General features: G+C 38.5%; 1 protein-coding gene across 1 annotated transcript in view; it reads right to left on the reverse strand.

Moving 5' to 3' along the window:
* The window catches only part of NT5DC1 (5'-nucleotidase domain containing 1), a 137,377-nt gene that overhangs the window by 20,596 nt on the left and 103,040 nt on the right, over positions 1–13,741 (reverse strand). Inside the window, exon 9 of the mRNA XM_058801870.1 lies at positions 99–217. Coding sequence (XP_058657853.1) covers positions 99–217 — 119 coding nt within the window. The remainder of the gene's footprint in view (positions 1–98; positions 218–13,741) is intronic.

Here is a 13,741-nt window from a genome sequence, read left to right on the forward strand (position 1 = left end):
CAGAACCAATCACATCAATAACTACAATGAAAGTTTGTCTGGTGAATTCTTGAGTGAAACGGTATTTTCAGAAAGATTTACTCTCACTTGTAACATACCTTGGGGTCCAACTTGCCAGTCATCTTCTTCAGTAGATCATAAAGCTGGATAGCATTACCTTGGGAATACCAACCAGGCTTGTCCAGTGACAGCAGAGCCTCCTGCTCCTCATCATTTTCTGAAATCACCAAGCCAAATTGCATGCTGTTAGTGACACCAGCCCATCCTCCTGTACTTGTGAGATGTGAGAGAAGCTGCCTGTGCACAGCTGGTCTATTTTGACATTAAACCAGCTCCAGAGTCTGGCTCCAGTTCTGGTACTGACCGTGGATTCAGTCAAGGTGTTTGGTAGCTGGGGGTAGGCAGATATTTGTGAGAAAAGAAGCAGCTGAGCCTCGTGTGCACTGACTACAGAAGAAGACCTAAGGACTTAAATTCATGGCCTTTGCCACCCAAACACTGCAGCAGTGAAGGCAGGAGGCCACACAGACAGACTGATGGAGCTGCCACAGATGAAGGTGAAACCATGAGATAAAACAAACTGTAAGAGACAGCATGTACCTTGCCATGCATAAAAATGACCCACAGTTTTTAAGCACTGACATAAACCCAACAAAACAGACTGAAGTAGCTCTTAAGGGCTTTCACCAGCCTTAGATCAGCACAAACAATGAGCAGTTCCAGTTATCATACAGTTCTGAAGAAATGATGAGTGGACAAATGATGAGCGTACAACAACTCCAATGTTGCTGATGGTGGTATAACCCAAATTGACATGTACCCACTCTGGCAGTGTCAGCAAATTAGAAAATTCAGTAGAAACTGAATCACCCAGCTCTGCCACAGGCTTTGTCTCTGGCTGGTTTCAAAGCATGGATTTGTCCCAGTGTCCACGTAACCTTGTTGCTTTTTCAAATCCCTGTGTTATTGCCAGATGAAGTTTAGCTTCTTGCTGGAGCCAAAATAGCAGTCTCAATGAACCAATAAACTACAATTTCATTAGAAGTATTAATATGAATGTCTCTTGTCTATTGAACTGGTGAAATAAAAGTTTGATTTTGTTATTTAGTCTCAACCATGTCTTAATTTTATGCTAGAAACAGAAGAGTTAGAAACCAATCTAGATCTGACTTAGGTGTACTTAGATCTGACTTAGGTGTAACATCAGAACTTCAGTTTTTCTCTTGCTTTAGAGAATTTTTCAAAGCACTTAAAATGTGTTAGGAATAAGAGGAAAAGAGCAACTTCCACTTGGTTAGAGACTGCTGAAAGCTGAAATACAAATTTTGGAGAACAGTGAAATGCTAAGACAGCTTTATGTTTTAAGAGCACTGAAGATGTACATGGAGAAATAAATTGATCTTTGAAAGAAATTAAAAAATAAGCAAAAAGAAGGAAATGGGTATGTGAGGAGAGGAATGAATCCATTCTTTAATATTATGAATCTACAAATTTGGAGAAATGGAGACAAAATGATTCTATATTAAGGCTGTTTTATAAACTAGGAAAAAACAAGGAAATTCAAAGTTGACATTAAAAATTCATGTAAAACTTGTGTGGAAATGTTTTCCTTTGTTCTTCTTCAGGAATGTAACATTAATTACAATAACAATAAATATGTTAGCATCCGTTAATAAAAAATCGTAATTTCCTGACTGTTAAAACCTTTGATCAAACAACTTCTGAACAAACAAAAGTTGTCACAACAGTAAATTTTATTTTATATTCCTGGTATTTTTAGACATATTTGGATGGTTGGCTGAACAAGTAGACACAATCTTCAAATGACATGGACATAGAAAAAGAAACTTATGAAAACAACTCTTTTGAGATGTTATAAAGTTTTTTTTAAATTCTTGAGGATTTGTATCGCTATCATTGTCTTTCCATTTCAGTTAATCAGGAACATACTGGAGAAAAATTAAACTTTTATGAGGTATTTTCTGAATAATGACATTGTATTTGCAAACAGAAGCCCTATATATTACAGCAGTTTCAGGACGCTCCAGTAAAGAGCAAAATCCTGCTTGCTACCTCTATGGAATGGCATGAAGGGAAGTCCTGGCTGCAAAAATTCACTCTAATTACAAGGCAGAAGACCTCTTGCTCTGTGAGAGCTATTACTGTCACCCCTAGCAATGAGATTCATCTCATTTACCTCAAGGCACTTGGAATTTAGGCTTCTAATGCACAGTTACAATCTGAACTAGTTGGCCAGGAACCTGTGGTAGGCAAAAGACAGTGCAACAAGAATTTTCTGGGGTGCCAGCTCTGGAGAAGGAAAGGATTTAATTAAGTGAGAAACTTTGCTTTTAGGCAATGAAATAAAGGGCAATTAATTTCCCCTTTAGAAGGAGGCAGGAAACAACACTGAGATGTCTAGTTCATTATGGGAACACTTTGATTTTGGAAGGAACTTCATGAATTTGAGGAATTAGGAAAGGTCCTTTAAATTATTTGAGTTGTAGGGTCATAGGGATAACAACTCTGAATGGATAAATCTTGTCTTGAACCATCTCATATGGCTGCTTGTGCTCACACATCAAGGGGTGACTGTCCATTTTTTTATTCTAATCTGGAGTGGAAGGAAATGGATGGTGTTTCAGTTGTGGTGAGTCATAACAGTTTCTAATTTGCTTACATTTGTCCAGCAGCAAAATACAGCTAAGAAAATAATTCTTCAGCACCACCTTTCAAGGCTTTTTGTAGAAGTTCTGTAAAAAACTGACACACAACAACTTAAAAACCCATCAATGACACCAATGGCTCTGGCCTTGTATCCTTCAGATGGCAGCTACATGACAGCACTACAGAAGTCTGCAAATTTCCTGCAAAAATGCTGCTTAAATGTTTATGGTAGTTGCTAACATATATTAGATATTCCAAGCTGAATACTGGCTACACTCAGTCAAGAGTCAAACTGCTGCTGACCTGCTTTCCACTTTGCTGTTATTGATTCTTCAAAGTTCATTCAAAGGTCAGAAATGCTATAAATATTCTTTCAGCAGGAAGAAACATACATAGGTGGGGGTGTTTTAGGTCTTATAAGCTAGGAGGAAAAGGAGATGCCCTGACAATTTCAAACAGACTGGATAACCAAAAAGAATTTCTCTGATGATTTAGATAGAGTGATTTGCTTCCTTCTGAAGCCTCATACAACACTGCAAACCAGATTCCTGGCTGTAGACTGAAAATGTGCAACATCAAGAAATGTAAAGGTACCAAGCAAGTAAAATTAAAATAATTAAACCCAGAAAATCATTCTGTTAAAACACTTGCCCAAACCTAACTGTGGTTCAGAGCAGTCTTCCTGAAGGGAAGTTACTGTTCCTTTTTAAAAACAAACGAAAGCTTGACTCATGCTGGGGCAATATTAACATTGCTGGGATTGCAATTTCTATATAGCTTTGTATAGCTTTGTCTAACAGCTGGGAAATGGCTTCTGATTCAGAAATATACTTTCATCACAAATAAAAGATAAGTTTTTTTCAGATAAACCAGTTCACTAACAAGACTCAATATCCTTTTTCTTGTGAGAATTTTCTTGCCTACCTCTAAATGTGCATTGCAGCTTTAAAGCATGGCCTGAGGAACATCTGGTTTCATTCTGAATGATTATGCAAAAAGTAATCAGAGAAGCTTATTCTCATTTAAATGACAACTGATGGTAATTTACTTTGGCAAAGAGTCACTTTTTGGGAAAGACTTTGCACAGCTTGCTTAGTACCATCTGCTCTGCATCCTCTTATAGGTTACACCTGCTGAGATGGAAAGGCTCTGAACCTGGGGATCTGTCCCCAGCCTGGCTGGTATTAACACTGTTAGACCCCAGGCCGTGGGAGAGGGCTCTTGGTTGGGAAGCATGAAGTTAAGAGAGAAGCTGAGGTGAGGGCAAATTTATGCTTCAACACTTATCCACCTACACTGAGCCACACCTACACCCAGGGTAATTTTCTTCAGCTCACCACCCTGAGCAACCACACCCTGTGGGGCCAGGACCCACCCAAGAGCCTGAGGACAGCTCCCATCAACCTGACTGGGCAGACACCAGGGCAAGAAAGCAATTCCAGGTGCCCAGAGGCCCTGCCAGCTGAAAGTGTGCTGGGTTTAACTACAATGTACATAAAGCTCCACTACATCCCCTCCTTCTCCCTTTCTCTGGTCAGCCTTTAACCCCTTTCCATACAGACCTAGTTAGACTGTCTATTAGGGTTATTTTTTTCCCCTTTGAGCTGTGCAGTAGTATGAAAAACGTGTGACAATTATGTAGCTGCTCGTGCCTGTAGCTGTTTGTGCCTCTTTTTGCCCATGGGCAGCTCTGGTGGGCTCCCTCTGCCTGCAGGCACTTCATGCAGACGGGCTCGTGTTCTGCATGCTGAAGCTCTGGTTACCAGCATGGGGGTTGCTGCAAAACAAATTTATTCTATGATCCACAACTATCACACTGATATGCCTCTCTGCAATTTAAAATAATGCCATTTCAGACCCTGAGGGCATTACTAAAAAAGCTGGGTTATGTTCCAGGCTTGCAAACATGGTCAGATTCTGGAGAGCATTTTGAGCTCACTTAAGAAAGACAAACTCCTTTCCAAAAGGGAAATCAGAGCAGGAAATTACATCATTTTACAAGGACAAAGGGACCTGCACAGGTGGGTTCTTCCAGTTGTAAAGGTATAACAAGATGGGATGACATAAGCTGTAGAGTTTCCCTGTGGGCATGTTCTCCATGAAGAAAGCAAGCACTTACAAGATTCCTGGAAATAAAACTTCATACCCTGTGGGTACCCTTCTGAGGGTATCATCCAAAATTCCTGTGTATAGACCAATCAACTTTGCTGTGTGGTTTCCACAGTTCACTCAGGTATTACTGTGTGTTTTGCCATCCCTGAATTACTTCTGTGCCCTGGAAGCAGCTGTAAATCCATCTGCCTGTGCACCAGCAATAGCCAGTCCCCTGTGTGACTGCAGGGAAATGATAAAGAACAAAATATTCCCTTAACTTGATGCGCTGAAAGGAAAGGTTAAGGCTTCCCAAAGAGACTGGTGATTTCAGCCATCTCCATTCTTGGATGTCCAATCTGTTTTGTTGTGGGGTTTTCTGTTTCCCCCCCATCCCAGAAAAAGCCTGAAGATCACCTCCCCTTCTTGCCTTTGCATCATTCTGCCTTTTTTGGGGCGGCTTGTGGCTGATGAGATGGAGGCTGGACTAATTAAAGTAAAAATTCAGTTTTGAAAACTGGAACATGATTTTAAGATTTACACAGGCAGTGATAGGTCTTTTGCTTAGTAATCTCAACATGAGTGTGTTTGGTCATACAGAGGACTAAATAACAGAACTACTAAAAACTGGCTCTTCTCTGGAAGAACGCCACAGATAAAGCTGAGAAAAAAAAACATATACCACCCTGTGGAAAAAAATAAACTATTTCATAATAATTCAAGTACTGTTTATCACATTACCAACAAATACTTTTCTCAGGAAGGACTTCTGTCCTTCTGCTATTTTGCAAGGCCTAGTGAAACCAAAGTACAAAATATCTGTACTTTGTGTATTTATATTTGTGTATTTTTTTATTTGTGTATTCTCAACTTGTCCTGGGCATATATAAAAACCACATAATCCTCTGAGGACAAATTAAAAAAAGTATTTTTTTAGTTTTACCAAAACCTTTTACACTTTTATTAAAATGTGCCTTACTGCTTAAATTGTGCCAAGTAACAGGCTATGTAGAGATAAGACTGAAGTTTTATTTGTTTACAAGAAAATCAGTAGTTCCTTTAGAGACGTCAGCAAGTAAGTTTCTGTGAAGTTTTACTTGTTTATAAGAAAATCAGTAGTTTCTTTAGAGAAGAATCAGCAAATAAGTTTCTCCTGAAGGTTTTGATTGCTGTGTTACAAGAACTGAAAATAACAGCTCCCTACAGATTAAGTAATTTGTTTTCAAAACTGTCAATGCATTTACTTTCTGCCTTCCCAGGAACAGTGTGGCTAACAAAGCCTTTCTGTTTAAAATACTGATATGATGAAATACAAGCAAGGCCATCTATTTTTCTCAGAAAAGAAAAATCACTTTTTGGAAAATGACTCTCCTACAAGTTCATTTTTAATTGTAGCTCATGTGCAAATTAGGCAAGAGTTTTATGTAATTTTATTTAATTGCAATTATAAAAAAGAAAACATACTCTGCAAGAGTAAAGTGGACATTACATAATTTCACTTCTTCATTGCACATATTTTGTAAGGGTTTTCTTGTTCTTTTTTGTTTTTTTTAAACAGGGATCTTGGAAAGGTACAAAAGGTATGAAAAGAAATAAATTCCCTCTCTAGAGCAGTTTTATTCTGAATCTCATTAGTTTTTTAAAAAGATCCAGAGTCTTATAAATGACCAACTTCCAATATTCAGAAAAATAATCATGTTAAAATTAGTACTATAGTATTCCTAGAGATCCCTATAGAATTATGGAGAGAGACAGGCTTTTCCAGAAAGCACTTCCAATAAATTAAGTTAGGAAAGGTAGGTAATTGAGGGAAGAAACCCCTGATATAAACATTCCAGGAATATACAAGTCAGTTCAAGCACCTGTCCATATCTGGTCTTACCAGGGAATACATGAGGTGGAAGCAGAACACAGAGGGAAACAGAGAAGATGAGATGAGGGCCATCAGACAGTTCTGACCTAACCTGCCACTTCAGAAAAATGCCTCAATTTCTCAATTAAAATCAAAATGAGACACACAAAGCATCTTCTTTGCACTGTGTAGCATTCCAGTTTATCTGAGCTGTTTAAGTCTCTCTAGTAATACCTCCTGAAATAAGGCATACTGAAATTTGCTCTTGGACCATACTTTTCCCCACTGAAAACTGACACTGAAGTGTAATAAGGAAAAAGTCCCTGTCATCATTTACCTTGGCCTTAGACTTAAAAAAACCCAAACACCAAGGACCAAAAAAAGAACAAAAGTTCTTTAATCCTCAGTTACAGAAAAACTAAGAACTTTTTTCTCTATATCTTAATACTTCAGGTATAAAATATATATGAAAACTGGAATAGACAATTTGATGCTGAAGAAATGTATCCCCACAAACCAATATAGGGACACTGCTGCAAGGGTCCTTAGCTCTTCATTTTTCAGTTCCCTAAAATATGTTATTTCAAGGGAATAATGATTGCATAGGAGACATGAGCATGCATTGTTACTACACTGATTTACCTGGAATACACAATAGACTTTTTGATTAACTTTTATATGAAAACTATTTATACAACTAGGTTGATTTATCATTCATAAGTAGTTCCATTCCTTTTCCCTCTCTTATTACACTGTCTCAAATCCCTACTTTAATTTAATTGTTTTATTCTGTCTGAAGTTCCAGCTCCAAATATTGGCTGCCTCTGAAGGGGGACAGTTTTATATCAACCTTTAAGGACTAACTTAAGATTTAAGATTCGAAATGCAGAAAAATAAATTTAGGAGTTAAAAATAAATAAACAAATAAACCTATGCAGCTCTCTGCCTGTTAGTAACTGTACAAGTATAGCTGCAGACAGTGGATAATAAAGCCTTGCTCAGCTTTAGTAATTAAAAGAACCCCACCCAAACCCAGTATTTTTAAGGAAAACTGGATGCCTTAATCTTTTTTTTCTTCTGGAAATAAAAGCTAATATCTGAGACTACTGAGAGAGGGGTTCTGGCTTCTGTTGACCCAAGAATTCTTTTTATCTCATGGTAGCAGAGAAACATTACATTACACATGTAAAAATCATACTGATATTAAACCCATTTGAATATGGCTGTCAGGGAAGACACTACCTCAGCATTGCGTCACATATGTATTAAATAATAGGGAGTAGTTTTTTAGGTTATTCATAGTACTTGGCACCTCAAATAACAATCAAAGAAAAAATATTTAATTAGAATATAATGGCATTAAATAGTTAAGGACCATTTTCTCCCAGAAAATAGAGTAACTGCCACTAATAGTTTAAAATCATAGATATGAAAAAATATGAAATATACCCACAATCACCCTGGGTGGTTTTGTTCAGCAGCAAATACACTTTTTTCCTGATATATTTTGTGCCTTATATTTTGTTTCCCTGTACTTAGGAAATCATTCAAGAGGCACTGAAAGAGGCACCTAACACTCACTTTAGACTCTCCCCTTGGAGTCATATCTCTGTTCATGTATCATCAATGAATCCTAATGGTGATTTTGCAATTTTTTTGCAATGAGAATGGTTTTATTACAGTCTCTACTGCATTTTCTATTATTCCTATTCCTTCTAGATAAAAACATTACAAAAGAAGGTAAGGAGAAGGTGTGAGTATGTGATGGAAGGCAGAATGACAACAAACTCACTCTTGAGGTCTGGGGACAATTTCATGGCCCTGTGGATCACAGTCATGAATGAATTCAAAGGAGGGACAAAGAATGTGACAGGGTAAGAAAAACTGGCAGAGATTTAAGAAGCTGTTTAAGGTCTGCTAAGGAGCCAGGTGACACCATAATAAAAATCAACACAAAACCTTGCTCCTGTATCTGTTGAGATACAGTACAACTTCGTATTTAATAAACAAAATGAAAAACGTTAGGAAATTAATGTTCCAGCAAACAGGAAGAGTTCTTACATGTGAAAGTCACTGTTAATCTCAGAACAATGTGACTGGGCTGGAGATGGCAAGTAAAACTGGAAACTATTCCTTTCTGGCAAAGTATATTTAGTTATCCTTTGCAGGGAAGACTAACATGAAAAGATTTGTAGTAATGAGTCTTCTGAAGAAGTAAAAGAGAAATGATTCCTTTGACACTTCCTAAGGTACATGGAAGACAGGGAGGAGAGTCCAGGTAGCCAGCATGGCTTCACCAAGGGAAAATCCTGTCTCACCAGCCTAGTGACTCTGTAATGGAATAACCACAACAGTGGATAAGGGAAAAGCTAAAAATGTCATTTATCTGGACTCCTGCAAGGCCTTTGACAGGATTCCCCTGCACTATCCTTCTCTCCTGAGACCTCACTTGGAATACAGCTTCCAGCTCTGGGATCTTCAGCACAGGAAGGACACAGACCTACTGGACTGAGTCCAGAGGAAGGAGACAAAATTGATCAGGGAGATGGAGCACCTCTTCTATGAGGAAAGGCTGAGAGAACTGTGATTGTTCAGCCTGGAGAAGAGAAAGCTTTGGGGGTGACCTAACTGGGACCTTGAAGGGAACTTACAGGAAAGATGGGACAAGAATATTTACAAGGGCATGTAGTGACAGAACAATGGGAAATGGGTTTAAATTGAGAGTAGCTTTAGATTAGCTATTAGAAAAAAAATCTTTACAGTGAGGGTGGTGATGCACGGGGACAGGTTTCCCAGGGAAGCTGTGAATGCCCCCTCCCTGGAGGTATTCAAGGCCATGTTGTACGGGGCTTGGAGTAACTTGGTGTACCTGAATGTGTCCATTAGGAGGAAGGTTGGAACTACATGATTCTCAAGGTCTCCTTCTAACCCCAACCAATCTATGATTACCTTTCCAGTTCCTTATCTGTGCATTTTGTGTGGTTTGCAAAACCACTTGGCCATTTCTATGAAAATGTGCTTTATCTTGTTTCTCAGAACCAAGGGCATTGTGCCAGATCTCTCTATGCAGGAATTTCACAGATAAAAATCTCTTGCTACTAGTATTCCAGAAAAAATAATAATCTTGGAGCATTCAACCTTAGTCTGGCAGTATCACAGAGGCACCTAGAATCTGTGGACAGTAATAACATATGAAGTGGTTTCACTGCAGATATGAATCAAGTTAGAATGAACATGTTTGCTAATGAAGAGAAAAAGTCCTGGGGTCACTAACTCTACCTAGAAAAACAGGCAGCATACATATTGAAGTTTAGGACATCTGGAGCCTAATGTGAATAACAAAGATAGACTGAAGAACAAAGACAGTGAGAACGAAGATGGTATACAACTTTTCGTTTTGAGCTTTCAGTTTGCAAGAACTAATTCCTTTTGGAACATCAGTTATGGAGGACTTAGGCTCACCTAAACAACACAGTGTTCCACAACCACTTAGCAGCCAAGGAAAGTCCATTTTTGTATTTTCTGACCTATTATTTCCCTGTACTTGGTGGGAGAAGCAGAGCTGCTCCTGAACAAGGTGACTCTCTACACACTTGATATTTACCTCATGTGATAAATCCACATCTGCTGTTTGCTGCAGATCTCTGCCACTTGCCACTTTGCAGTTCTCCTGGTTGCTTCATAAACATTAGGTAAGCTGCCCTATTAAGAAACTGGGAAATTGAGGCAGAGAGCAGCTGTCATATTAAACTGAAGCAGATCTCAGCCCAGACTTTGATTATGACTCATCTACATATTCTCAGCTAATTTCTAGGGCTCTTTTCACTACTTGCTTCCAATAGCAGATCAAAAGAGCAAAATGTGCTTTTTGCAAAAAACAATTCTACAGACTAACCTTAATAAAAGCCTGACATTTTGGAGAACACACAAGAGAACTCTAAAGCTCCTTAATCAAAACCAGCACATACAGATTCATGGAAACTATGCTGAAGGGAAGCTTTCTGCATCTGTTGCCAGCTCTTGCTTTGCCAGGAATGTACCATACACAATTTTATTTTTGCTTTACTACAAACTGCCTGGATTTAAATTTCCAAACTGGTTCCCAATCAAATCACAAGGTAACTCTTTATGAGGTTCTCTGTCTACTCATCTATTCTTTTGAATTCTACTGATGAAAAAAATTACACAGAGACAAAACCTCCTTACTTCTATAATGTATTGTTTATGAACATGTTATATATGTCAAAGAATGATTTTTGCCCTGCAAAGTCATACTGGTAAGTCCCCCATTTCACAGGTAATTTTTCTTCCTTCCAGGAATTCTGTTTGGATTTTGACATCATTTTAAGAACTAGAATGTGAAATTATTTCACACAGGTTTGCACTAAATGTTAGTGGATCAGCAAAGTTTACAAATTTGTACTACTGATCCATCCCTCAGACCCCTCGTCTTCCATAGGGTCTGTGCCAATTCTGCATGACATTTGGGTTCCTTGAGGCTCTTGATCAGCACTGCAGGTCTGTAATTAGCACACCTCAGCTGGGATTCAGGTGCAGAAACACCGTGTGAAGGCTCTGCAACAGGAAACACAGCTCTGGGTCAGTGTGCAGTGCAGGCACTGCTGTTTGGGCACTGCAAAGCCCTCCATGGACCAGCACTGCTGGCCCTTCACTGCCTGCAGTGGGAGGTGGCTGAGGATATATAGTAGACAGCCAGAGCAGTTTCTACACACTGGTTTCTGTATCTATTCCTGGTACTTCATTGTTTCAAAACACACCTTTGATTTTTGACATATGGCAGTACCCTTAAAACATAATTCTGAGTCAATTTTTGTTTCAAGAAGCCTGGTGGGTGTCACTGGGGGAGGGTTAATTTTCTTCCAAGTGGCTGGTATGGGGGCCGTGTTTTGGATTTGTGCTGAGCACAGTAACAAAATAAAATGTTTTTGTTACTACTGAGCTTACACAGAGTCAAGGCCTTTTCTGCTTTTAGTACTTCCATGCTGGCAAGGAAAGTTGGAGGTGCCATAGGAGTTTGGGAGGAGACACAGCTGGGACAGTGACCCCAGCTGACCAAAGGGATATTCCAGACCATTTGACATCATGTTCAGTATATAAAGTGAGGGGAGGAAGAAGGAAGGGGAACACAGAGTGATGGAGTTTGCCTTCTCAAGTCACAGTTACATGTGATGGGGCACTGCTGTCCTGGGCATGGCTGAACACCTGCCTGCCCATGGGAAGCTGTGAATTGTTTTGTTTTGCCTGAGTGCACAGCTTTTGCTTTAACTTTCAAAAGTTAACTTATTAAACTGTTTAACTTATTAAACTGTCTTTATCTTGACCCATGAGTTTCTGCCTTTTACCTTCTGATTATCTCTCCAATCCTGCTGGTGGGGCAGTGAGTGAGTGGCTTGGATGCTGGCTGGGTGAAATCAAGACAGTGAGAGGCTTGCAACTCCATACAAAAAATAGCTTCTTAAAATGATCCATTTCTCTGATACAGATTTGGAAAGTAAAAAAAGACAGGTTTTGAATAAGCTACCAAGGGTGTAACATCCTACTTAGAAACAGCAGTAGAGTCTGGTAATGATCTACATAAATTTATATGCTTTCCAGAGGGACATTTATTATTTCATGGACAAAATAAAATCTATCTGTTTAACCATCTAATAATAAAATTGTACAAAACAAATAAAATGGAAATATGTGTTCTCTTAATGCCAGAACAGCTGCTGAGTTGTGCATGGTTTGCCTCTCTAGTGTTCCTTTCAGTCTTTTAAAATTTCAATTTAGTTCTTCCCCCCCAGACATGGACCCTATTGTATGTGCTGGGAAATAGAATGAAGGTGAAAAGACAATCATAACCACAATTTCACCCTTCTAGTCTAGAATTGTGGGTATTGAATCAAATTATCTGTCTAAAAAATTGCTACACATTCTTTAGCATTTCTAAGGAAACATAAACATGAGAACTCAAGGTATTATTACAGAATGGCTGCTACTACTGCTGCAACAAACCCGTTGGTGTTATTAGCACCATGCTCTAACCAGCTGAGCTAATCTCAGGGCTAATAAGAGTAGATTTGGCAAGCCTTGCTCATATATGGAAATATTCATTTGCTTTTCTCTTCCATACAGAACTGGGTCTCCACATTCAGTGTAAAATCTTCCATTAATCCCAAGAATTTTTATGCATCATATATTATTATCAGACTATAAATGTAGTCTAAGTTGAGAGCACACTGCTTTGCTTCTATATATTGTCTGTTTTTCTTAGAGAATATGAAGGGAAAGAATCGTCTCCTCTTAATAACATTTTCATGGTTTGGAGTAGAATTCCCTTAAGCCAGATAATCTGCTGAATACAGTTTTGTCTGGAATACAAAGCGGTCATTTTGGCATTTTGGCTTTGGTTTTGAAAACACAGGTTTTAGGTTATGGCAATTTATGTTCTGTGGGCACCCACTGGCAGGAGAGAGTTGGGTTGACAGGCCCTTAGCTCATTCTGCTGTAAAAAGAAGCTGCATTTTTTAGATTAATTTGGCTTCCTAAGTGGGGCAGTTTCCCTGCCTTATCTCTCTGGTATAATCCAGATCAGACTGTACTAGAGTTCTACTCTCTGCTAGCATTCTTATATAAAAGACAATAAAGAAACAACACCAGAAGGTGATCACAGAACTATGACAGAGGTTCTTCTGTTGACTTTTAATGACCTCCTAATTACATGGTGTATGTGTGTGTTTCAAGGCATTTGACATGCTTCTCTATGAAGGAAGTTTCTTTCATAAAATGAAACACAAACACGGTCTGAACCACTGGTATGCAGCCGTCTTCTAAAATAAACAACTAACTGAGCTTATCACTTTCAATAATTTGAAATAATTGCTGGATAACTATCAAATAATTTGATTAATTTCAATATAGAACACATAGAGCTCATGGGTCCATTTCTCTAAAATTACAAAGGACATATTAATGAACCATAAAAATTAAATCTAGCAGAATTAACTGAAATAATGTCAATTTTTCCATATGCTAAGTCTTTAAAAAGAGCTAAAAGGATTTTCACAATCAAGACTGACGAGTCCTTATTCAAACTCAGTTTTCTTCACTGCTTCTGGATTAGGACAT

The sequence above is a fragment of the Ammospiza caudacuta genome, chromosome 3 (assembly GCF_027887145.1).
Source record: "Ammospiza caudacuta isolate bAmmCau1 chromosome 3, bAmmCau1.pri, whole genome shotgun sequence".
Taxonomy (NCBI): domain Eukaryota; kingdom Metazoa; phylum Chordata; class Aves; order Passeriformes; family Passerellidae; genus Ammospiza; species Ammospiza caudacuta.